Raw genomic sequence first — 27256 nt, forward strand, 5'->3', positions numbered from 1 at the left:
CCCCGTCCTGTCCACAGCAGGTCGAAGGTGGCGCATTATGCTTTTCACTCATCATCACATTTTACGGCGTGTAAATCTCCGGGTCGACCGTCAACCAGTTTGCATGCCATTTTCCGAAGAGGGGTGCCGTGTACTCAGTGACGCAGCGGAATTCCATCCCTCCGGATTGTCACCTAAACGGCTCAACTTTCCAGCTGTTCAGCCCATTTCCACAGACGTGGAACTAACCACTCGGGCCGACAAGCCGTTAGTCATGGAACCGATCGCATACCGGACAAATAGTTCACGGTTCGTTCCCAAATTTTCCTCGTTGTCGAGACGCCTAAATGTAATGTCGCTTCAGCATTCGTTCCACTTAGCTATTTTGTCGAGTGCGGGTGGTTCACAGTCAAAAAGCCGACCTTTATGCTTAACAAACGGACCAAGACGGAGTTGGCTTACTTATTCCTTATCACGTAGAGGACGCGTGTGCACGGCTCTTCCGTTTTTCAACTTGGGTGGCTTTCATTTATCCCTAAATAAGATCAGTTTTTATCTTACTGTTTAACTAACAAAGAAAATAATCCACTATTTTTTGTAACTGTTTTCACGAAATAAATGAAATTCGACGTTTTTCTACCATAAAAGGCACGTAATTATTCTTGACATCGGGAGAAATCAGTAATGTCTCCAGTTCGTAGACCTCATCCGAGTCTAATAATCCTCTTATAACTGCAGGCTCATTTCTTATTAGACAAAGAGACTATGGACGAAAAACGTGTACGACCGCGAATTCAGAAAGCCTAACAGAACATCCGTTAATATTTACAAAAACTTCAAATTCTAAAGTTTGTCAGTTTGACAAGGGTTGATTAATCTTGAAATAGAACGGATATCACTGTAACTCAAAACTTAACTTTATATACTATCAAGACGACGACCAGTGTGTCACGGATTTGTCCCAATTTTTTTTGCTGATTCTGCACTCCAAAATATCCGACACTTCTTGTGAAGAGGCCCTGGCATCGCCAATTTTTTTTTAAAGTTAAAATTTTCTGTTTTTTAATATTTTTATTCAGCCTTTCTACTTGCTCAAATGAACAATGTGAATATATCAGTCCTCTCTCTAGATTTACGAGGACAAAGATAATTAATAGATAAACTAGACTTAACGCCTGCTAAATTCTATAATCAGGTGGTGTACAGGATCACATTATGTTCGTAATTTTTTCTAACAGTCGCTTTAGTGAAAATATTTTTTTTAAAATTTATTTGTTACCTATATAGGATATGTACTATACAAATATGTACACATGATTCATGTATCACACAGCACAACACTAACACTAATGCCAGCACTGCACCGGTAGAACACATGCTTTGAGGAGCCAGCCGTTGCTGGCACTCAGTGTATATGATTAAGGGTCAAGGAGGTCCCGAGGCCATCGTCGGTTGTGGGTCTTCAGGATGGGAATGAGTGGATAGGGCTCGAGCAGTATGGTTAGGATGGTTCGAAAGGTTTGGAATCTATACCGGATTAATTTGTCCTCAAAAGGAATGTTGAGGTCTTTGTGGATAGTGAGGATACTGACATAACAGGGTGCTTTGACAATTTGTCTAAGGACTTTCGAAGGACTGGATGCGCTGGATATTGGAAGGCTTGGCAGTGCCCCACAGTTCCACTACGTATGTCCATATTGGTCTTAGTACAGGTATTGTACAGTGTTAGCTTTGTCTTAATTGTAAAAGTCGATTTCGGTCTTAAAAATGTTCGTAGTGGTCTTGCATTAAGTTGCTGTTTTTTAGGTCCGGATTCCACGTCATTCTGCTGTCGAGATATAGTCCCAGGTATTTGACTTAAGTGGAAACTGGTATGTCTTTGTTGTTGATGTACAATGGAGGGTAAGACTGCTTTTTCAGCGTAAAAGTACACTGAGAGCATTTTTCTGCGTTCAGTAGTGAGAATATTGTCCATAGTTGTTATCCTCTGTCTGAAGCCACACTAATGACTCCTATGACTGATAATCCCCTATGACTCCCTCATAAAACTTATTTTGTTCAAATAAACAAGACCATCAGACAAAAATAACACAGAGACCAGTTTTCTTAGATCAACGTACTGACGGAATTTTTCTTAACGCGGATTTTCAATGTAAAATTATAACTTTGTATATAAAAAAGTGATTTAACGTGTTTTGACTGGTCGTTCTTCTGTTACGATTACGTGATCCGAATCCCGACGAACATTACGAACTTTAGACGGCCCCAGGTAGGATGAATAACAGTTACAAGTTTATCAAACTAAGTTCTTAAATTGTAAAGCCCAATACGTATAAGTGACGTGACAGCTTGATGGCATGCCCAGGAGGCTTGACAGAAATGAATCAGATTTCAACCCTAGGACATCAGCTGAACACATTGTAATTTTTACAAGTTGGTTGTTTTGTATGAAACATCGGTTGTGAACCTCCCTCGAACGAGCCGTTGTAACGTGTATACAAAATAAACATTTCCAAAGACAGTTTGATTCCTAAGGACGATAGACATAGAGAAATGGAACATGACGAGAAGAAACTCGCCTCAACGCAAATAAACAGCGATACTTGACGGACAGCTGGCTTGAACCGTATGCAAATTGAAAACAAAACAGCCAGTCGAACATTATTTGTACTTCTTATTATTGTTGAATAAAACTTGACTGTTATTATAACAATCGGTAGTTTAATCGATCACTTCGGCCTGTGTTCAGTGGTCATCATTTTCCAGAACCCGATTGGAAATCTCACAATTTGACAAAATGTAAAAAGAAAAACTTTTTAAAGCATATTAGTAAGAGAAATTATACTTGTAAAGAATAATTTTTTATCACGAAATGTTTACTAATGTAAGAACATTTTGAATAAAAAAAAAATAGTGTAAAAATCGTGAATAAAACTTTCTAGAAATGAACAAAATTGCATATATTACAAATTTATTATGTGGAATTTATTTTTCATCACTGGCACTTAGTATGAGAAATTGTACTTGTAAAGAATTATTTTTATAACGAAATTTTTGCTAATATAAGAACATTTTGAATTTTTTAAAAATGAAACAAAACGTCAATAAAACTTTCTAGAAATGAACAAAATTCATATTTTACAAATTTATTATGTGGAATTTATTTTTCATCACTGGCACTTTGTATGAGAAATTGTACTTGTAAAGAATTATTTTTATAACGAAATTTTTACTAATATAAGAACATTTTGAATTAAAAAAAATGGAACAAAACGTCAATAAAACTTTCTAGAAATGAACAAAATTCATATTTTACAAATTTATTATGTGGAATTTATTTTTCATCACTGGCACTTAGCATGAGAAATTGTAATTGTAAAGAATTATTTTTATAACGAAATTTTTACTAATATAAGAACATTTTGAATTAAAAAAAAAGAAGAAAAAAATGAAAAAAACGTCAATAAAACTTTCTAGAAATGAACAAAATTGCATATTTTACAAATTTATTATGTGTAATTTATTTTTCATCACTGGCACTTAGTATGAGAAATTGTACTTGTAAAGAATTATTTTTATAACGAAATTTTTGCTAATATAAGAACATTTTGAATTTTTTAAAAATGAAACAAAACGTCAATAAAACTTTCTAGAAATGAACAAAATTCATATTTTACAAATTTATTATGTGGAATTTATTTTTCATCACTGGCACTTTGTATGAGAAATTGTACTTGTAAAGAATTATTTTTATAACGAAATTTTTACTAACATAAAAACGCTTTAAATTAAAAAAAAAATGACGAAAAAAGTCAATGAAACTTTTTAGAGACGGACAAAATTTGATGAAAGTGCCTTATGTACCGGCATCAGGGCCGTCTACTCGATTTGGTCTCCTGGAAGTTCCTCACTGATGATGGCACAAAACCGAAACGCGCTTGAAGGACTAGTAGACCAACTTTAGCAAGCAAGCCTTAGTTATGTTTTTGACCTAAATAAATACATACAATTCAAAAGAAAAAGCTTCACTCCTTCTAAACCATAATTTTACAGTTTAAACCCGACATGAATAGACAATTTGATATCGATTTAATTGAATATAAATTATGGCCTCTCCGTTATGTCAGTTTAATAAAACATTCTGCGAGTAGTTGCTTGATTTAAAGCCGGGTTAAACGGGCTGCGGTTTCAATTAAAAAACAATTTCAGGACCCCCGGGTGCACGATTCGAAAAAAATTTATTAGTTGAATATGTTAAATGTTCTCTGAGGTGGGAACCATAGCAAGGATCGTTAAACTCACATGGCATAATTGATCTGAAAATTTATTTTTCTAATCAAAAATCGTTCTTCTTTTTATATCAACGTTGTGTCAAAACAGTCTAATCAACAATTAAAAAATCCCTCATGAAAACATGTTTCTGATAGACGTTACACGCCTTGCGATATATCGGGTGTGTAGTAACAAAAATAAATCTCATATATTTATTTTTTGTGATCGTAACAGTTTTTTTGTTGTTTTTTTCACCCGGGTACAACGAGTACAAGACAGGGGCTGACTTTGATCTCCGTTTCCTTCCACGTCCGCCCCTAACCGTTTCCGGTCCATAGATCAACCCTATCTGTACACGCGAGTCCATCAGCCCACACTCGGTATAGAGCATATAGGAACAAATTGACCTTCATTTATGTTCGTTTCGTGGTATTAAGTTTGACTATTTTTAAGATGTGTAGCACCTAAAGTAAGCTGAAATCTACCAAAGTTATTTTTGGATTTTTTTTACAATATTAAATATTCAATGGTCATACAGGCAAGATTCTATTTAAACAAAGGTATTAACAAATTTATTATAAATCTATTTTATCAATTTTCATTGAAATCAGTTATTTCAAATCAATTTTATATATGCACAAGTCTCATTAAAATAAATAAATAAATACTAGCAGTCTGTGATACTGATGGAGAAGAAAAATACTATCAGACACGTCGGGTGGATAATAATTGCAAGTCAACCTACGCGGACGATACCGCAGTGTTCGAACCCAAATCCCATACTCTCGCCAATATCCAGGAACAAGTCTTGAAAAATGGTACACAAATGGAAGATGGATGATATTTAGTGATTTTTGGTGGCCTTGAGAAGGGCCGGTGTTTAGAGGAGCTGTCGATGAGATTCAGATGACTGGTGTAGATGAGCTGGAAGCTGGTTGTAGGAAAAGTCAGCAGAGAGCGAAGGGCCTGGTGCAGCTGACAGCCATATCGGCTGGTGAGAGTGCGATGTGCGCTGAGGATGAGTGCTGTTGAGAAGGACCTTCTGAGAGCTACGGCTTCGGTTTGCGGCTTGCTCCGTTAGTGAGTGGTCAGATCTAATTTGCATTACATTATATACAGAGATGCTACAAGTTCATTGGCAGAAGCCGGAACCATTGTTAAAGAATTGGCTACGCTTAATGGAAACTTTAGTTAAGTCACCGCAAATAACCATCCACAAGGATGACAAATGTACTCACCTTTATGTAAAATAACAGCCTTGCCCTAGTCTTCTAGTCTATACGCTACAAAAAGGAATTGCCGACATTTGCACAAATGAAGTACTTAGACTTTGGACTATAGGGGACGCAGACTCCCTCACTAGGCTGAACAGAAGACTTAAACAAACAACTAATAATTCCGCTAGGACCAAATCACTGTTGACTGTAACACAACGATAATTCGAACTTTTTGGACAGAGCAAAACTGGTGGGTACGATGAAGAATTTTCTACTACGTCTACTAGCTCTACTACGTCTCGAGCCCCACCATCGATAAAGTTGAGAACTTCCGGTCGTTCACGACTTGATCCGCATCCACTTCCTGAAGTTTCACTCTGGTATCACCAATCCTTAGGTCCTCAAACCCTCTGTACCATCTTCCATCCCCCAAAATTCTCCACGTCGCTTTAAGCGACGTTAGCCCAGGCCGCTCGCCCACTTATTCCTCAGTAGTGAGAGTGCCAGCCTAGGCTGGTTTCTCAAGACGTTTGTCCTCCAGGAGGAATGCTGGCCGTAGTGCCAGTGATAAAAAGAAATTCCACATAATAAATTTTTAAAATATGCAATTTTATTCATTTCTAGGAAGTTTTATTGACTTTTTCCATTAAATTTTCTTAAATTGAAAAGGTTATTATATTAGTAAAAGTTTCGTTATAAACATAACTCTTTAAAAGTATAAATTCTCATATTAATATGTTTTAAAATGTTTTAAAAATATCTAGAACTAGAGTATTTTTCTTTTTAATATTTGCCACATTGTGAGATTTCCTCTTGGGTTCTGGTAAATGATGAACATTGAAGACAGGCCGAAGTAAGTGATCGACCAAACTACAGATTGTTATAATAACAATGTCAGGTTTTATTCAATAATAATAATTATAAGAAGTACAAATAATGTTCGACTGGCTGTTTTTTTTTAATAAATGATTTATGTACAGTGTTCAAATTAAAAAATAAAGTAAATAAATATGTGGCAATGAGTGAAATATATACATTTTTTGTTTAAATATAAACTATATAAAAATAGCTTCAAATGTTTTAAAATGCTTTGAATTGAATATTGATCAGAGAGGTATTTCTCTAAAATGAACTTAAGTTATGACACAAATAATTCAAGCTCTTTTTTTTCTTTTTAAAAAATAAAAGTCTATTTTGTAATTATGAATTGTTTTAAAAATTTGTCATGAAAATACGCGGTTTCGGTCAGAAGATACGTATTTCCGTGGTCTACATCATCATTAAAATTTGATTTGTTCGATTGTACGAATTGCCGATTTTGGAAACGAGTTTTGAGATGAAACAGGAGCAGGAACGTATCCACAGTTAAAACTTTTACGGTTTCCACTTATGTTCGAAACGTCGGCATTAACCGTTCCCACAGAAGTAAGGGCTCTCTTGGACTATCTTATCTTGGTAAAGAGGAGTCGGATAGCTGAGCCGAAGTGCCTTTAAAGGGACTTGAAGACATTGAATATTCGACGCCGTTGAAGACTAGCGCTTGCTTTCTCTCTCCCCTTCACGCCTCACTCTATACTTAGTTTATTTCTGTTGGCAAGTAATGTGTCGTGTCTGTTTTCTTACTACATGTGTTCCTGTTGGTGTAAATCATACAGGAGCTTTACTTCCTCCTCCAATGTTTTATTTATTGTATATGAAATATAGGCATAACTATGTTGGGCGTAGAATTGAACAAAACATTTATTTCTTAGGAGATGTGCAAATTATGTATAATAAGGTAAAAAATTGTAGGCAAATTTAAAAAATAGTTCTGTCATGGAATTGTAAACATCAAAGATCAATTTTTTTTAAAAAGGCCTAGTTTTAAAAGTCATTAGAGTTAACAAACGTTCAGGTATTTATTAAAAAATTACTTACTCGTCCTGCACGGTGAAAACTCCAGGATTTCAGTGAAGTTTTTCCTTCCCGTGTAGCAGGTCCCGACGGGGTCCCTCCTGTTCTTCTGCGTCGTGTACCAGACGTACCTAGGAGCGCAGGCCTGAAACAAAAACGACCAAGGTGAATTTTTAATTTTCTCATCGTGAAAGATTTCCGATCTATCCACCTGTCCCAGATGACGGATGGTCCGTGGGTTCACGGCAGCGTTATTAATCACTATACGAAACTACTTCCAGGATTACATTTCATTCCGCGTAATCTACACCGTTACGGTTTTTCGATTATTTGATAAAGGTCTAATTGCTTTTTCGGCGAGTTTGCCGTTTTTTGTTTTAGTCAGGTCAGATGAATTTTCCTGGTCACAAAAAACCAAGCTTTGTATGTAATATTTTAAAAATAATCTTCCAAATCAGGCTTCAATCAAGGATTTAGTAAAAACCACTTCGATTTTTTTTTGTATAATTTCAAAAAGTTACGTTATGTAATGAAAGTTCGAAAGTTAAATGACACTAATTTTTTTAAAATATTATTTTTGCGTGAACATACAAGGCAAAGGACTAGACACCTTTCGATTCACGTTTCATCCGTAGATTATTACAATTTATTGCTGGCACTTGCAGGTTTAAAAATAATAAAATAATCTCGTGGTCGATGTTAAAGTTTTGACAAACTAGATCAATTTCGTGTGGGTTCAATATGTATGACAACTAGACTTGTTGGACTTAAATGAAGCTGTTTTTTTTTTTTGTTATAAAAGGTTGAAAAATATTATTGTATGTTTTTGTTGTAGGATATGAAAATAATCGTAGTATTTTATTGAAAGAGATGAGATACATGAAAACTGATTTTACTGTATTTTTAATTGTATTTAGTTCTTATGTCTTTTTTTGTGTTTTGAGATTGAGTGTATTTATTGGCTTGAGTGTGAGATGGACGAGGGTGGAGTATTGACTACCCTGTCGACCCTCAATTAGATTAGTTACAACGGATATTCTATCAGCAGACGTCAATATTTCAAGAGTTTTTTCTGCTTATCAAACTAGACTAAAAAGTCTCTGTTCTATAAAGTCTGATTCCCAATTATATTCGAGATATTTTACTTTTCAGGTTACTACACCCTCGCACAACTTTATTCCATAAAGTTTTTTTTTCATAAAATGTTAACCATACTGTAAAATTGGTCACATCGTAGAGAGATCAGTAGAAACCCTGTGAAATTTCATTTATTTCTTTAAATTGTAGCCTTAAGCAAACGAAAATAAAATTACATGATGATCAACTGTTACGAGTTTCCAAAATTCTTATCTAAAGTTTAAGTAAGATTTTCTTGGTTAGGTGAATGCTGAAAGATATGGCATTTACAGAAAAGTTTTCTTAGCAATATTCTGTAAATACGTGTACTTAATTTTTCAATGATCAGTTATCACACAGAATTGATTTTTCGTTTACAAACGGTTTAAAAAACTAGTCATTAAGATTTTGAAACTTCTTTAAAAAAGTAATGAAAGTAATACAAATTAAACAAAAGACCCTGATACAAACGTAAGGAAAACCAAAAAAGATTCTAAAAAATTAAATTAAATTTTCAATATCCATCTTCTTGAAGAAAACAAGTCTGATATCGTTTCGTGACATTTTACTGCATTATTTTGTATTTTATTATTTTCTATTTAATAATAAAATAATATAAAAAATAACAAACCGCGTAGGTTTTTCAGTTCTCTTTTTATTAGTGTAATAGAATTTATAATAGGATTATAATTTTATGAGTGGAGATAATCAATAAAATAATGTGAACCGTGTAACAATCAAAATTTTAAATTCAGCGTTTTGTTTGAAAGTTATTTTTGATCGATTTGATTGATGTAACGAAATTTCTACTATAGGCAGTCATAAGTGTTATAAAAAATGACCTGAAGTTTTGAACAGGTGTATTTTTGAAAGTAAACCAACCGGAAAACGAACGGTTTTTGTGAGGATCGGTTTTTTTAAATTAAATTTTTAGTTACAATCGTTACAATCGCGTGGGACGAAATAGGTTCTTATAAAGCTTGCATCAAAATAAATTTAATAATAAAATAAATTTAATAATCAATCAATCAATAATCAAAATAAATTTAATAAATAAAAGGAATACTTTAAGCCCAAATATTCATGTAATACGACCGTAACAAACATTTAGTATTGTTATACAAGGCAAAAAGTCCCCCTAAATGATTCAATTCGCGTTCGGACTTGATATTCGCAAAAAGATATCGCCCTGAGTAGCACCGAAATGTTAAACAGGACGATTCACGTTAAGACAGTTTTTCAAATATTTTAATGCGCAGATCGAGATATGAACGCGAGTAAACCGATTCCTTCGAGTAGAGTCCAAAGAATGCGTCCTCATCCCTTCTGAAAGCGATACCATCGATACGTGGACTGCATTCGAAGCTCTACACGTGGATCTCACCTGTTTTACGACCTTCGTCCGCTTGGCGTCAAAAGTACCGAACATGTCACCCAATACTCTTAGAAGGAAAAAAAATAAGCCGAGTTGATACCATCGTTGTAATAACGAAACGTTTTATCCAGCATGTTCGAATTACATAATTAAGGTAGTTTAGTTTCAGAAACATGACTTCTAGACTAATTTATCAGTAGATCGTTCATAATTTTTTTTCATAGTTAATAAAATGTAAATCTTATGGGTAAAATGGAGTATGTTAAACCAATGGCCTAATTTTCAATTAACTAATAAAGAACGCGTGGAAAATACTCTTGATGGCCAGCATGAATACATAGACTCTAAAGATTAAAAAAAGGGGTCCAATTAAGGGCGTATAATGGCAGGACGGCTGCCGGTATAGAGACTTCAAATGGATCAAAACCGAGGCAAGTATTCAAACGCTGACGTCCATCAATCAGAGAGTCACTCGTCTGGACAGATTCAATTTTCACCCGGGCTAATGAGTCGACACATTCTTCGGTCAAGGCCGACGGAAAGTGTGAAGTTCGGTTAAGTTTGAAGTTTCTAAGTACCGAACGGAAAAGGTGATGTGGCTTCTATTTTAATGCAGACTTTGTCTGCCTGGGTGTAGTCCTTATGAACCCATCATCTATTTATGACCTAAAGATTGATAATACTGTGTGGTGTTTAGTGACCGTTAGTCAATGAATATTCGGAGATCGTGAGATGCAGTCTGGTGTGACATAAGTTTTAGAAAATTTTCTTTATCGTGCCAATGTTTCGATCTTTAGTAATTCAGATATCGTGAGATGCGGTCGGGTGTGATGTAGGTTTCAGAAAAACATTTTCTTTATCGTGCCAACGTTTCGATCTTTTATTGAATCATCTTCAGGGCTCAAAGTGTTTGTCTTCTGTGTAATTGTGCCATCCTTGCAATTAATTGTGCACTGGCACTCTCAACACGACACGCAAGGATGACACAATTACACAGAAGATAACACTTTGAGCCCTGAAGATGATCTCAATAAAAGATCGAAACGTTGGCACGATAAAGAAAATGTTTTTCTGAAACCTACATCACACCCGACCGCATCTCACGNTTTTATAATTTTTTTTTTTAATTTAAAAATTTTCTAGCGTAAAAATATTTATTTTTATTTATTTATTTTTTAATCTAAAATTTCTAGCATTGTATAAATTCATTTTTTCACATGTATTTGTAAAATTTAAACAATGTTTATAAATCCCAGGCCCTGAAGATGATCTCAATAACGACCGAAATGTCGTACGATAAAGAAAATGTTTTTCTAAAACCTACGCCACACCAGACCTCACTATCTCCGAATAATCATTGATAATGCTGTCGAAGTCTCAAGTATTCTTTTAGATCCATTTTGGTCTGTTTGAGTTTAACTATTAAGTAACTAAATAAAAATAATTCTTTAATTTGTCATAATTATAGTATTTGGAAAGCAAAAACTAATCTGAAACCAAAAGCCGTTGGCAATATCGCGCCACTAAATTAGTGTAATTAATGTTTCAACGAAGTTCACTGTTAAATATAATTTTAATTGTTGTTAAATTTTAACGCTTTTTAAAAATAATTTTTACTGTGACTTGGTTGATCTTGATTATTTTATTAGGCATGTCCTCCGTTTTTTGGTCTGTCAGGCGTCTTGAGGCATTTCACCATCAATGGTTGGTTTATGGGTGAGTCAACCGTTGGTCAAAATATACACACACTCTCTCTCACTTTTTTTTTCTTTTATTGGTCCTCAGAAATAAAATGTTTTCACGACAAAGGTCAATAATAATAATCATGCATAATAGGTCAAATATCCCCCTCGCACTCATTCTCTCCACCCTATCATTTTTTTCGACCTGTCCACCCTGTTTTGGTCTGTCAGTCGGCTTTAGGCATTTCGCCATCTTCAATGTTTGGTATATGGGTTGTTTATTCTAACGTCAAAATGACACTCCAACTCTCTCTCACTCTCTCTTTCTTTTCATTCCTTCCTTCTCTCACACACACACACTCTCTCTCTTTCAGTCTTTCTTTGTCGCTCTTTTTTCTCTCTCACTTTTTTCTCTTCCTTTCTTTTTTTCTTTATTTCTCTCTCCCTCCATTTCTCTATCTTTCGCTTTCTTTATCCCTCTCTCTTTCTTTTTTTTGTTAGGCCTCAGAAGTAAGAATGACATTCCAACCCTCTGTGAGGAGTAATTTGATATTTTTCCATCAGAAATTCAAAATATAAAACACACATACTAACCACTGAAGATTTAAAAAATAGCAAGTACGTCTGACCGAAATCACGAGTAGGCAGACTAAATATATATCTCTATCCGCATATCTCAAAGGACAGGTCATATTTTTCAAATTACCAAGCTTCTTTTTGTCTAAATTCTGGCCAATATATTGCTTTAATGTTACATTTTTTGGTAATTTATTACTGACACAAATCACTCACAATCAATCATTATTTCACTGATAGGCTTTATCATTCCACAACTCAAAAATCCTAAAATTTCTTCAAAGGTTTTCAAGGGAAACATAACGATTCCTCCGCTAAAACAATTAAGAGGAACTAATGTTTCAAAAATTGTTATCAAACTTAACATTTATCCCGTTCAAAAAATCGAGGACACCATTATTACATGGCGTAATTGGTGAAATGTCCAATTGAATAACAATTAACCGCCTAATAAATTATAATTAAATAAATCTCAATTGTCGACACAATCGACATTTATTGAGAGTTGATATGTAAAAAAATGCCTAGACTAATTTACCCGTAGGCTTTTAATTCATAAATAAGAACATTTATGATCTGGAATTAGAACAATCTGGATAGCAATGGATACGTAAGCTGAAATATAATCTTAAAGGGTAGCAACAGTTTTTTAAATCAAAAATGTATTTTTGTGTCGCTAAAAAAATTAAATGCAACCTTTTGTTGCACACAGAAAGAAACTTATGTCTTGATATTCAAAACTTCAAGTAAATTTTTCAAAGTGATGAATCAAATGTAATGGTAGATCACATATAAATTGTCTTAAAAAATATTTAAATGTATTTTTTTAAATTTTCAAATTCTTAGTTTATTTTATTTTGAAAAGCTGCTTGTAATTCTTCCCATTTTTCTCTGTATATTCCTTTTCCCCGTATTTTTCCCTTTTGATATTAAATATATTTGCAATGACCACCTTTTTTAAACTAGATTCTTGAAATGTAAGTAACTTGATTGGCAATCCTTGTCAGAACCAATTTTTATAAAATATACATTTTTTACGAAAACGGTAAAAATTATATAAATTTTTTTATAAATAATTACAGGATTGTTTCGATAAGATTAGAAGTACAGCAATAAACCTCTGAAACCTAATCACAGGCCGGAATGCTGTAAGTAGCATTAAAAGTGTAAATCGGTCGGCATTCTGAAGATGTTAAAATAGGAAATGCGGTTGTATAAAGGCCATCAAAATACAGTAATTTTTATCGCTTCAATAACAAAAACAAATCACCTTATGTCATAATTGAAAATGAGATAAAGCGTTGTGTCCTGTTTGTACAGACAAAAGTTTTTTTAAGTGATGATGAAAAATACCGAACATGAGAAAATTTGGTTGCAAAAACATAAGGCCAGTGAAAGTACTAATGTTGAAAGTACTAAGGTGGAAATAATAAAAAAATACCTTCAATCACCAAAATTAACTCTATTATCGTTGTACATTTCACACCGTATAACAAACTTTTTTCCCTCACATAATTGAAAGTGTCAACAATGATACAAATTATTGAGAATTTGTTAAGTATTACTTTCTTAAAATACAACGTCTCCAAACGTGGAGACTGTCAAAACTACAGAAAGAACACAGTTTGGTCAGGCAATTTGCAGCATTAATATAACAATTCACTCCTAAGAGCAATAGGAATTGCTGCTCCAGCCTTCCACCAAAGAATCCCAAACATAAAAACCTTCTAGAACGGGGACAACATAGTTAAAATTCACTAATTTCGTGGTCCGCTTGACCAATTAATATATTATCGTGCCATTGACTTTTTTATCTCAACTAAAAAACCTTAATTAATAGTTAAAATGTTTAAATGATGGGCTGTAACAGGGTAGCAGCCCCTCAAATGTCTTGTAAATTATTGTTAGTTCAATATTATATATCATGAAAATATTGTTGTAGTGCAAAATAAAAATTATAATAATTAATAAAGGCAACAAAATAGTCCTCCGTAGTTGTTTACCTTTTGGACGGCCAAAGTTGTGTTGACGAACGTTGTCGTGAAACAGTAGGTTTTCCTTTTTATCAGAGGACAGTGGTGGCTGATATAGGGCGTCCGGCACGTATTTGCCTCTGTAGAGGTTCTGAGTTCGAATCTCGGAAAACCTCTGCCTTTTTAAATTGAGAATAACATGAAAAAATGATAGGAATGTGAATCCAGGATTCTTCTTCTGCGATAGTTAACGGGTAGTTGATCGTTAAACACTTTCTACGCCAGGAATTACTTTATTTACTTCATTTTATATTAGATAAGGTTATTTTAACGCATTTTTTAAAATAACACTTAGGCAATTTTGAGATTTAACCGCTAGCAGTTAGTCATCATCAGATTTTTTTGGGGTTGTGTGCTATGTTAGGACAAATGTTAATGTCCATCCTTATCTGGTTATAGTACATATATTTTATCATCCCAGGTTACCAAATCATACAAAAAAAAATCTCTTATCCAACAGCATGTTTCGAATGAGTGTTGGATTTGTTGATTGGTTCAGGCTGGAACCATATTTCGAGCGGTGGTTTTTCTATGGTGCCTGCCAACACTCAAATGGTCTTAATCTAAGCTGTATTTCTATTTTGTAACTCTTTAAAAAATAAGGCAATAAGTTCTGTAATTTTTTTATTTATATCTCACATCCTTAGTATTGCTCCCGCCCACATTGTAGTTCTCATTTCATCTCAATCTTTCTCTCCGTCTGACCCCCTCTCCCCCACTCTTTCTCTCTCGCTCTCGCTCTCTCTCTCTCTTCTCCCTCTCTTTCTTTTTTTCTCTCTCTCTCTATTTAGGCCTCAGAATGTACCTCTAATTCTCTCTCTCTCTCTCTTTTCTCCCTCTCTTTATTTTTTTTTCTCTCTCTCTATTTAGGCCTCAGAATGTACCTCTAATTTTCTCTCTCTCTCTCTCTCTCTCTCTCTCTCTATTTAGGCCTCAGAATGTACCTCTCATTTTATCTCTCTAGTTCTCTATCTTTCCCACACTACTCCTCTCTCGTTCCTCTGTTTCTTTCTTTCTTTAGGGCTCAGAATGTAGTTTTCATTTTCTCTCTCTCGCACTCTTCTCAGAGAATATTAAATATAAATATAAAAAATAGACATTTTATGGTTTTAAAACTTAAAATTTAGACTAAAAGAACAAAGAAAAAATGTAAACAGGCGAAAGATGTTTTGAATTTTGTTCACCCTTATCAGACGATCAGACGACAGTTTCATATTCATAAGCTTTTGATAACGGGAGAACAGAATCCCACGGCTCACGCCTCTTCGGCGAGACGAATTATTAAAAGCCCACATGTGCGGCAATATCCGTGCCGGGATACGGGGCAATTAATCATATAGGAAAAGGGTGCTATTAGACAGTTAAACCTTTAATTTTTCAATCAAGGGACACGCGAGGCACCCGGGCACCGGGGCTCACGGCGAAACAGTCACAAAAGGCCGAAATCTTTCGATTACATAAACCCCGGCCGAGGATCAGGTGTGGGGATTAATAGCGTGAGATGAGAAATTAATGTGATCTTTGAAAACAATAATCAATGAAATGGCAAATCAACCTAGATACTTGTACAACCAAGAATGAAACAATGCGAAACACTATTAAAATTAAAACATTTATAGCACAGTCCAATTGGTATTAATCAATATTAATCCTAATCATTAAAGAATTTTACAATATCGTATTAACATTTTTATTTATTATTTTGAGATTAAAAAAACAAAACAAAAAATAATAGTTTTTACATGCGTCCTGGCTAAAGATATTCCATATTTTTTAATATACCACAACACTCTCCCAATTTTATTATTATTTACCAAATTAATTCTTAATTATCTAATGATGGAACTTAGTGTTCATAAAAATTTTTTGTGTTAAGATTTGACTCGCAATTTTCTAAACATGGGGTATTTTTAAAATAGAAGTGTAATTTCAAAAGTCTTTTTATTTCTTGTTGTGGTTAACTTTTCCTCTTAACTTTATCTCTCATTCACTCTCTCTCTCTCCCATTTTTTCTATCCCCTTTGTCTAGTTTTATCTCTTTCTCTCTTTCCCGCTCTTTCTTTATTTTTTCTCTGGCTTTTCTCTCACTCATTATCTTTCTTTATTAATCTCTCTCTCTTTTTATTTCTTTCTTTACCCTTCCTCTATCTCTCTCTTTTTCTTCCCTTCCTTCTACCTCCCTTTCTCATTTATCTCTTTCTCTCTCTCCCTCTTTCTTTCTTTTTTTCTGTGGCTTTTCTCTCACTTATTATCTTTCTTTGTTTATCACTCTCTCTATCTCCCTCTCTCTCTTCTTTTTTTGCTAATTCTTTCTTTGGTTTATTTCTTTAGGCCCCAGAATTAAGTTGCAGGCGGTGCTTTACGTCAAACGCGAAATGATATCGTACGTGTAGATATCATCAACTCCCAAAGCGCTCTATTAAATTTTAACAACACCAAATGCCATAGGCCCAAAAATCACCCTTGCCATAAAATCTCGTACGGCAAGGATAAATGATAACGGACCAACTGATAGCATCGTGGCATCCCAATAGCCAGGTGGTATAACTCATTAAAAGAAAAAAGAAAATTCCATTCAACTTTGTTACGCTTAAGGGTCAACTACCATTGCATCTACGCTGAATCGAGGAATCAGCTCTCTGTGTCGCTAAGAAGTGGCTGAGGTCTAAAATCACATATTCCACAGTCCTTTCCAACTGGAAAACGGACGACAGAAAATAAGGAATGAGGAGGAAGAAGATTCTGCAGCCTTGCCCAATAACCTACTTGCCTATTTAGAACACACTTAGAGCCAAAATACATGTACAACAGGTTGGATTCGATTTCCACGTTGTTTATTCCTATGTTCTTGTTTTTTACGTCGATCTCAATTTCTGGCTGGTTAGATTTTTGTTTGTACAACTTTTGCCTTCATAACATGTTAATAATGTTGTAAGGGATTATTAATTTAGCTGTGTTGTTTTCGAGCCGATGTTATTATATCCAGTTTTATTATGATGTTAAGATTAAGCACGCCGGAAATGCCAAGCGTGCAAAGATCAAACCACAGATTGAACGGTGTTTTTCTAAATACAAAGGCGACGAAACAATTTTGCCGATTTGAATTAGGAAGGTTGGACTTGACAAAGGCAGTGCAGAGTCTCAAAGGATGTTTCATTAGCGCAGAGGTAAATGGTCGGTTCCTATTCTCAGGACGTCGGTCCATAAGTCACCGTCGGGTACACGGACCGCTCGTCCTAAAGGGCAATTACAATCAGATGTGGAAAAATGGTCGACATTTTATCATTCTTCTCGGTTCAAAACGAAAACGCCTCCAGCACCGCGGCCGACGTCCTGACCGACGCAAGATAAACCTCTTAATAAACGTCTATGTCCCATCAGACCTTCCGACTGCTACAAGCACATTTAAGGTCAAGATTAAACGAAATCGTCGAATTGGAAATTTAGACGTTCTTCATATAGTATACTGCATTTCCTGGCGATACTTGTATTTAATTACCCCCGGTACGGAAACTTCTATGGAAGACGGCCCTCGGCAAAACGCTATCGTGAAGAGTTCCATTGGCCGGCCAGGGCCCTTGTGATAAATGAAGCAATTTATATTATTGCGGCTTGGAGCTTGCGTCAAGGCCCGGATCAGAAAAGGGCCTCGCCGTGTAATTGATAGGAGAGCTAGATGAATCCAAACCCCGTGCCTTGCATGCAATTATACTTTAATTACCTGTAAATCTAACCGGCAGACTGTGACAGACGTTAAACGCGTTTGGATTCGTCTCGGTACGCCGTTTCGCTCGGTACACCCTTTGCCCCCTCGTAAAATGTCTTACATATTATTATTTTACAGGTTAACCGACGTATAATATGTTCATAAGGTTTAATTTCTAAATTAAGCATTCCACACTTGAACGGTTACTACTATCACTTATTTCGTCTCTAATTATGCAATCATTGATCAAAATTAACTAATTAAAAAGGTTAATATTAGATATACGTTCGACCGTTAAAACCCACACACACTCCGAAACGATAGACAGACAGACAAACGGCACAAAACGTGTTCACTGGGAATATCTCTCTCTTTCTCTCTCTCAGTCACTTTTTCAGTCTGTCAGTCTCTCTCTCTTTCTGTTTTCTCTTTATTTTCTGTTTCTCTCTCTTTCAGTCACTTTTTCTGTTTGTCAGTTTTCTCTCACCTCTCAGTTTTGTCTCTCTCCTCACTTTTCTCTCCCTCTCTCTTTCTGTTTTCTCTCAATTTCCTTTCTCTCTTTCTTTTGTTCTTTTCTCTCTCCCCCCAGTTTTCCCTCTTTTTCTAACTTTTCTTTCTTTCATTCTTTCTCTCTTTCTGCTTTCTTTATTTAGGTCGTCTCAGAACAAAGATGTATTCAGGAAAAAACTTGTGAAGTGTCAGTTCTTTTGTGGTCATACATATCATTGGAGTGTCTGTTCTGTTATTTTTTAATATGGAGCATGCTGAAATAAATTTTAAATAAAAACACGCTTTATCTTTCTTTTCTTTCCTTCTTTATTTCTCTCTCGCTCGCTCCCTCCTTTCTTCTCTCTCTTTGTCTTTTATTTCTTTTTGCTCTCTCTCCTCTCTTCAGGCCGTCTCGGAACAAAGCTGTACTCAGGAAAAAACTTGTGAAGTGTCAGTTATTTTAACACCAGTGGATTTATTGTTTAAATAACTTACTTTTTAAATAAAGTTTAAACAAAAATACTATTACTCTTTCTTTTCTTTCCTTCCCACTTTCTCTCTCACTCTCCTTCTCTCTATTATCTTTCTTCACTCTCTCCTCTCTCCCGTCTTTTTTCTCTCTCTTTTTCTTTTCTTTCCTTCCCCCTCTCTCTCTTTCTCTCTATTTTCTTTCTTCTCTCTCTCCTTCCCTCTACTTTCTTCTCTTTCTCCTTCTCTCTATTTTCTCTCTTCTCTCTCTCTCTCTCTCTCTCTCTCTCTCTCTCTCTCTTTCTCTTTCACGCCTGCTTTCTTTTTTTAGGCCTAAAAGCAAAGCTGTTTTCACGAAAAAAGCTGTGGACTGGGTTTTGATGTTTCATACACGTACATACTGACACACATCGCTCATAATCACACATCATCATAAGAAACACACAAATAGAAGAAGCAAACTGACAGACAACTTAATATCTGCAAGCTCTAAGAGACATACACACATTCGCTCTAATAAATAAAAGGTTCGAATTTTATCTCACCGCGTGTTGACACGCGTGTCAAATGAACATCCGCATGTATGGGAAATATTGCACGTCGAACGTTAACTCTCTCGATGAATGATCGCCATTTCAACACAGTATTATCCAGGATAATGAAGTGGAGTGTTTTCACGTGTGTCATAAATCGCGGATGTTTGAGCAAGTCAGGCTTAAAAGCTTCTTGTTAAAGCCCAGGTGACGATAAAATGCTCGAACGCGAGGATCCGGTGTCCGCGGCTTGGCCCCTGACCCCAGGACCTTCTTCGTTTCATGTCCCAGTTGACCTTTTCTTTCTTCCTCTACGGTAAGTCACCACAAGTTCCAGATGCCTCCGTGCCTCGAGTGATTCATATACCAGATGGTCGGAGTTCTCCGAGGTACGAAAGCTTTTAAACCCGAGTGAAAATTGACATGACTGAATTTCTGAAGATGATCCGTGACGAATCGCAAACTTTTTACCATTTTGAGAAAGGATAAAAGAAATCCACGTTAAAACGGCGGGTGTCTCAAAGGAAACTTTTACGCCTCAAGTCAGGTTTATTGCTCCAAATCGAGAAACTACTGTAAAAAATAGCTATTAATCTTAAACTATGCTCTTTGCAAAGGGGTATAATTTACCTCCGGCTTATGTAATTACAAAGCGGTGGCTTCATTCCTGGAATGGGGAAACTGTATTGGCTTCGGTTCGAGTTTCAACGGAACGTAAACCAACGTGGGCTGTTCGTAGCACAATGGGGCTAATTATTTAATCGTACATCACTAATTGAACAATTGCTTATGGCTTTAGGTCGTTTTTTTAACGATTTTCCACATTCAACCACACCTTAATCAAACTTAAATTAAACGAACGAAAGAAAATACAATTTCGAAAAGCTTGTCACAGGAAAGATCACTAGTTTTTTGAACAGAAAGGTCAACCCAGATGAATGTACACTCCAAGGGAATTCGTACTATCATCCAATTATGCAAATATATAAAATCACCTAAGCTCGATCAAATCTCAAATCTTATGCTGAAAAATTTTCCTTTAAGAGATCCGACTCTTCTTACATATCTATTCAAAGTTTTTCTTAATCTATTTCGCTGAACACTGCAATGTTATTAATTATTTTTTATCAGAGAAACCCTATAAGCCACACGAAACACTTCAAGACTCAAATCAGACTATTCAGCTCATTAAGTAAAATATTTGAAAATGTACTGCTAAAATGTGATCGAACCGTCATATCTAGGCAGCATCTTATAATGGAAAAACGATTTTGACCTCTACCTTTAGGTAGACAGTTGATACCTTTAGGTAGGTAACCACACACTGTTCAGCGTGTCCTTATGGGTTGCATTCAAGAATACTCTCTCGTTGCCCTTTAAAAATTTCACTGCGGATGAGTGAGTTGTTTCACCAGACCGTGAAAACAACGTTGACGTCAAGTTTCCAACTTGTATCGAATTTCTTAGAATACATCAGCCTGGTGAATAGGCAAAATGAAATAGATTCCGCAGTTATAGTGTTAAAATTGGTAATAACAGATGTTCCACAAGGCGCACTATTGGATCTCGCACTATTCCCCATATTTCTAAATGCTTTTCAAAAAACACGGTTTTGCCAACTAGCCCTGTAAGCAGACGACATTACGCTCAGTGCGATAGTCGCAAAGTTAAACGGAGAATGCATGCAAAAAGAAGCAATTGTGCTTACGATAGAAGTTGAAAACCTCTCAAAAACTACTGCATCCTCTTCACTAAATGCAGGCCACGATCTTCCACATAACATCGGTTGATCTTATAACTGGTCCAAAACTACTAGCTACCGAACCCAAGAATAATTCTTGCATGGTATTCCTACACGCTCTCTATATAGAGCCAAGGAATAGCACATTCAAATAGCTGGGACACATCAAGCACCTTTCTCTACATGCCGGACACAAACACGGGTTTTGGCGTAACTATTAACTGTATTCGAATTTTACTTTATCTTAGAAATTGTCTTTAACACATTATAAGGTATTCGTAAATTATGTTTTTATAGTATTCTCATGTTTTTTTCTTAACATATTAACGATATTTTCTGTCAAATTGTTACTACATTACAAGAAACGATAAGGAGTCATGTGATAAAATAAAGAATTGAAACAATATTTTTATACAGGGTGTCCCATGAACAGACGTCAATATATCAAGTCAATACTATATCCTGCTTGTAAAGTTGGATTAAAAAGCCCCTATTGTTCAAATTCTGATTCTCAATTGTAATCGAGAAATTTCACATAAAGGTTACTTCCTCCTTTCACAAGTTTATTCCATAAAGTTTCGCTTATCTCATAAATTGTTAATCCTACTGTTAATTCAATAGAATGTAAATTGAGAAAACCAAAAGCTTCAAAAAATGAAACGTTTAAAATGTCCACTTCCTTGAAGAATGCAAGCTTTTGAAGCTTTTGGTTTTCTTAGGTACAATTTTACACCAGAGAATTTTAACTTGTTTTCTTCTGATTAGACACTTTATTATTTTAGTTTCAAAACCTTAATGACTAATATTTTTGAACCGTTCGTAGCCAACAAAAATATTTCAGCAATTTAACGTTAATGTACATTACTGATAACTGATTATTGAGAAATAAAGTAGACGCGTTTAGTTTTCATTAGTTGGGGGAAATTTTCTGTAGCCAAAAAATGGCAATTTATAGAACCAAGTAAACATTGCTTAATCTTTAGACAAGAACTTTGGAAACTCGGAAAAGTTTATCTTCTAAGTAATTTTATATTTGATTTACTTTAAGTTACAATAAATCCCATACGTTTTAATGCTTTATTTGTTTAGTCAACTTTCCAGTAAGATTAATATTTTATGAGATATGAGGGATGTTGCAATTACTTGAAAAGTGAAATATCTCGCATACAATTGAGATCTACAAATAGGATATATAATATGGACTGAGAAGCCCATGCTACTTTGTGCCTATCTCTCATGAAGACACACGTGCCAGACTAACATAAAAACAATCTACATTATACGGACGATAACTTTTATGACATGCCACTTGATGATGAGAAAAGAATAGAAATGACCAAACTAAGGTTTATGACCGTTCAGATCTCACGGTGATATCTCACAATACTTTATAACGTGTGACCTTTGTTAATTTTGCCGTTTAATGAGCATTTTTGTACTATAACGTTCAAAAATTATTAATGAATTTACAACGAAATTTTCGTGTAATTTTGTATTTTTCTAGTTACCCATTAACAAAATGTCCATAATCAACCTCAATTAAGACGCCTTCTTGCTAATAATGACCATTATGATTTAAAAAAAAAACATAAAGAGATAAATTTGGCCAAATTACGCTTCGAGGTTATTAATCTGTAATCAAAATTACAATTCTGACAGAGTTTTATCACTTGGTATACAACACTAATATTCAAAGGCGTTGGAATTAATGTTAAATCTCGTCTTGTATAATGCAGTGTAGTAATAAATCATACCCGGATACCCGGAAGATACACGGAGTCAGCAGATAGGAACCGTAGACGGTTGCCGTGTTAATCTCCGTTTAAAAGGAATGTAAAGTTCAAGTCTCGTTCTCCTTATCGAAAGATCCTTTTTCTCTCGACTCTTTGTTTTCCTTTAAAAAAGAGGTGCTGTAAAAAAATCCTTAAGTGTGCGGCACATCCACGGACTGTCCTGAAGAACGTTTTATCGCGTTTATGGTGACACTCGACCGGGTTTTCATCGATTTGAGTTACGACCCTTTACTAATTTTCTTTCTTTAATCGAATAATTAAGTGAACGGTTCGGAAATTGCAAAAATTCACATTTCCACATATAAAAAGGGCGCAAATACGCCAATGCTCCCTTCAAAACAACATTGAACAAACCTACAGTAGCTAGTCTAGCCGAGGGTTCAAGATTTTAAAATCAAACAAGTGTTCAAATAAAAATATCTTACTATTGCACAAACCATTAATGCAAATAATTATTACTGGAAAAAGAAATTTTTAAAAATGACCCCATTTTGTACGAAGAGGTCGGCATTTGCCCAGTGCAGTTCGGACTGTTTCTAGTGGAAATTTGTTTTTATAAGATTGCTTTTCCAAGATTCGATTGTTAGGTGTTTCTTTCTACAGGCCATGCCCTCCATCATTGACCACAATTTGCATCCAAAGAATTGGATATCTGACTTGGAAGAAGGCCACACTTTGCAGCTGATAAATTCAGGAAGGTTCATTCTTAACCAGGCCTGGGTTTCGCCTTATCTCTTGTAGCTAATCTTGTTGGAGTGTTATCCTCTAAACATGATATTAGTGAGGGTAGTTACCACATTTTCAAAAAATTCAAAGGTGGCAGAACTTATGGAAAGTGTAGGTACTGGACAGGCTCGGACTGTAAGACTGGTGGTACTTGGTTCACCTGTTCTCGCTTGTCATTTCCCCTCAAAACAGCCATTTTGGGTTTTGTTTTTTACAATTTAAACATTCATCTATCTCATTTCATATTCAATCATTCGTCATACTGTACATAATTTAAAATAGTTACAAACATATTTTTCGTTAATATCTACTTATTCCAATATGCTCTATATTTCAGTATATATTTATTCAACATGCAGTTTGTTTCGCGTGCACCTTGAAGTCATAAAATTTAAGCGCTCTTTTCAGAAGAAAAAAAAGAGTCGTTTACTCCTGGTCCGCGTGTTCTCTCGCTTATTACGTCAACGAGATTATTTTTCTATTTAGATCAGGTTTTTCCTTCAAAGTAAACATGAACAGCAATTATCCAGTAATGAAAGCCATCAGCATGACGAGATCTGTAGTCTTCATCCTGGGAAGCTGAAGTCAAGCAGTGAGTTCTTGCGAGGACACAGACGCTTCATCTCATGTGAGGATTATCAGATAAAGTGATGGTTGATTTTTCAGTTTTGAGAAGTTTTTGGCAAAGGGGTTGAGATGATGGGATAGTTTAGAATGGACCCTTATGTAGTGGAATTGGGATAAATGAGCGACAAGAGGGACGGATTGAACTCGGTTAAAGTTGGAACGTTTAGCAGTCCTGTAGAGTCTGTACGTCCAAATCGTTGTTAGTGTAGTAAGTTAGATCTCTATCGAGCAGTAGTTTTACCATTATAAAATGTACTGGCAGTCTGTACGTTTTTTCTATGAGGTCATCGTTTGTCATGGCAGAGTCCGAGGTATCGTACATTCTTCGCAACAGGGATTATTATGTATTTCTATTTGGTTTCGTTTATCTTGATTATCCATCGTCAGACCAGGGTTCAAGGAAAACCAGATAACGAAAAGCTCGAGATAGTGTTAGGTTGTGTGGGTAGGTATAATGCATAAAATGAGTAAAGCAGTGGAGCGAGGACGGCACCCTGTGGGACACCTGCTAAAAAAGGATGGAATATAAGGAAGAAAGGATCTTAGGATGAGATAATAGGCTGCAGGTAGGATATGCTTTAACTTTCCAATAGTCGGTGGTGCTATAGTTAGAAGCTTGGTGTACATCCACGAACACACCTTGACAATATTGCTTTAGTTCAAGGAAGGTGGAATTTATGTCTACTGACTTGTTGGATAGACCACTCCGAAACTCAAATTGGTGATGGCGAATATTCAGTGGGCATCTCATTGTAGTAAATATCTTCTTTTTTTAATATTTTATAATCATTATGATTATCATATGATTATTCATAATCAGCGGGTAAATTTTATTTTGGATATAAAGGAAAGCCGCTTTTCGTCAGTTGATGGTATAGTTATTTACTTCTTCTTCTTCTTTTAATTAGATGACATATTATATTGTGCAAAAAAACAATGCGATAATACCTGTTTTATTGCTGTAAATAATAATGTTGCTTTTTATATGTGCTAGAGGGGAGCGTGTTAATTTTTTAAGCTAACCATGTAGCTGTCGGCTAATTGCCTGTGGTCTGTTTGTCTTCCCATTATCTTTCTATGTTTATCCTAAGCTTTTATGTCTCTGATGTGATTTTCTTTTAACTTATTTCTCAGTTTTAAATATTTATTTAAACATCGTCGAGCATGCGTGACCTTTGTCATCTAAAAATTTCTCATGTCGTCGATCTGTAGATGAAATCCGGTCAAAAGATGCGACCCGGGCCGGCGAGATTTTCCAGGAAAACCGTTCTATTCGCCATCTGGCAAAACCATACCTCTTCCCCGCATTGGCCAACCCGGGGGCCTTTTCAGTTAAAGGAGAGATCCGGTGGGCGTGACCCTCGGGCCCAGATCCTGGAGCTGGTTTCCTTAGAGGGACATCCACCACCCGTGTCAACTCATTGTCCCAAAAGAGAGACCGGCGCCATTTTATCCACTTGGAAAAAACGGCAAAGATTTATTTCCAATTGAGCAGTCCAATGGGCAAATAGGCAAAAGCTATATGGTCACACGTGACGAGTATTGACTTGTCTTGCCGATAGGTAAAGAAACCAGTCAAAAGAAAAATTACCATAGTTACTCTTCAGTAATTAAGAAATTAACAATAGAAATGTCTTATTTTTTTAAAGCTTCAAACATACTTACTTTGAAGATCTTTGTTATAAAGCAAAAATTATATTCTGAATTCACTATTTTTCGTGGTCCGCTTGACCAATTAATATCATTCAATTATCTCAACTTAAAACCTTAATTAATTGAATTATATTCTGAATTGATAGGAAGGTTTTTTGCAAAGTTCTGTCGTTTTAAAACATTTTTATCTGCATATCCTCTTTATTGTGATGTTAGACGATCCTAAAAGACAAATACATTTCGAATATGCAGAAAAACCGATCGGAAACAAAAACCTACGCGCGTATCTCTTCGCAGACCCCAAGACTAAATCTTACAGGGCAGTGCCAAAATTATTTTATTGTTGACATTCAAATCGGCATAAAGAAAGCCGAAGTTCAGGATCTCTTGTATTTTCCGTGAAACTTATGCGTATCGTTTTCCTGATTTGGTCCGAATGAGGCAGTTATGGGTTCGAGCACAGCGCCCACTTACTACCAGTCTCTGCTAAATATGCTAATGCTGTCGACAGACCGGCCACGGCCTTTTAACATCCCTTTAGTACAGTAATCATTGTAATTTACCAGTTTTACATTTATTTATTCGATTCGATTAATTTTATTACGTGTTCACAATATATTAAATAGTTGTTTTCAACACGGATTGAAAAACTGTAGTGATTTATCGTTGGCAAAGATTATATGGCAGTGGTTTAATTTAATGAACCATGGTAGATTTACCAAAATTTTAACTTTTTCTGATAAATTTTTTAAAATTATTATTGTGCAAATAAATAATTTCAGTTTTTTTATATATTTTTATGAATAGAACTTACCAATGATTATAGCCTTGCGTTATTCCACTTCTTGTGTTGTACACTGGTTTTTTGAAAACGTCTATAAGTTACCCACCAAAACATTTCTATGATATTCTATGATATAGAAAATTTCCATCGATTATTTAAAACTAAATTCTCTACAGAACAAAGAGACGATTTTCTTTCATTAAGTATGGACTTCCACCAAACTTACTAAAAACAGAAAATTTACATATTATTGTTGATCCTTAAATACAATTATTTTGTATTCATCTATTTTATTAGTGATATGTGTGTGAATTCGCCCTGTTTCAAGTTGACTGTTCATGTTCGATCACTGATTGTTGACAACTTCCCTCACTGATTGTTGACAACTTCCCTAGATCCAAGAAGTGACACTTTGCATTGTTATTAATCATATAACTTAGAAAAGTAAATAAAAGATCAAATCCTAAATGTAATAAATTTGAAAATAAAAGTTAGTATTTTAAAATTATGTCCCTGTGTTATCTGTCAAATGAAAATTTAAAGGTTATGGGCAGAATGTTGATAGTGCCACTATATATTTATTGGATTTTTTA

At 35.1% G+C, this 27256-nt stretch overlaps 1 protein-coding gene across 3 annotated transcripts in view; it reads right to left on the minus strand.

Annotated features, from left to right (window-relative positions):
• LOC106662463 (integrin alpha-PS2) overlaps positions 1-27256 on the minus strand; it is a 198029-nt gene that overhangs the window by 33655 nt on the left and 137118 nt on the right. For all 3 annotated transcript variants that reach the window (XM_014386566.2, XM_014386565.2, XM_014386564.2), the window contains exon 4: positions 7386-7506. In XM_014386566.2, coding sequence (XP_014242052.1) covers positions 7386-7506 — 121 coding nt within the window. The remainder of the gene's footprint in view (positions 1-7385; positions 7507-27256) is intronic.

Source organism: Cimex lectularius, unplaced genomic scaffold (genome assembly GCF_000648675.2).
Source record: "Cimex lectularius strain Harlan isolate CLEC.00 unplaced genomic scaffold, Clec_2.1 scaffold30, whole genome shotgun sequence".
Classification (NCBI taxonomy): Eukaryota; Metazoa; Arthropoda; class Insecta; order Hemiptera; family Cimicidae; genus Cimex; species Cimex lectularius.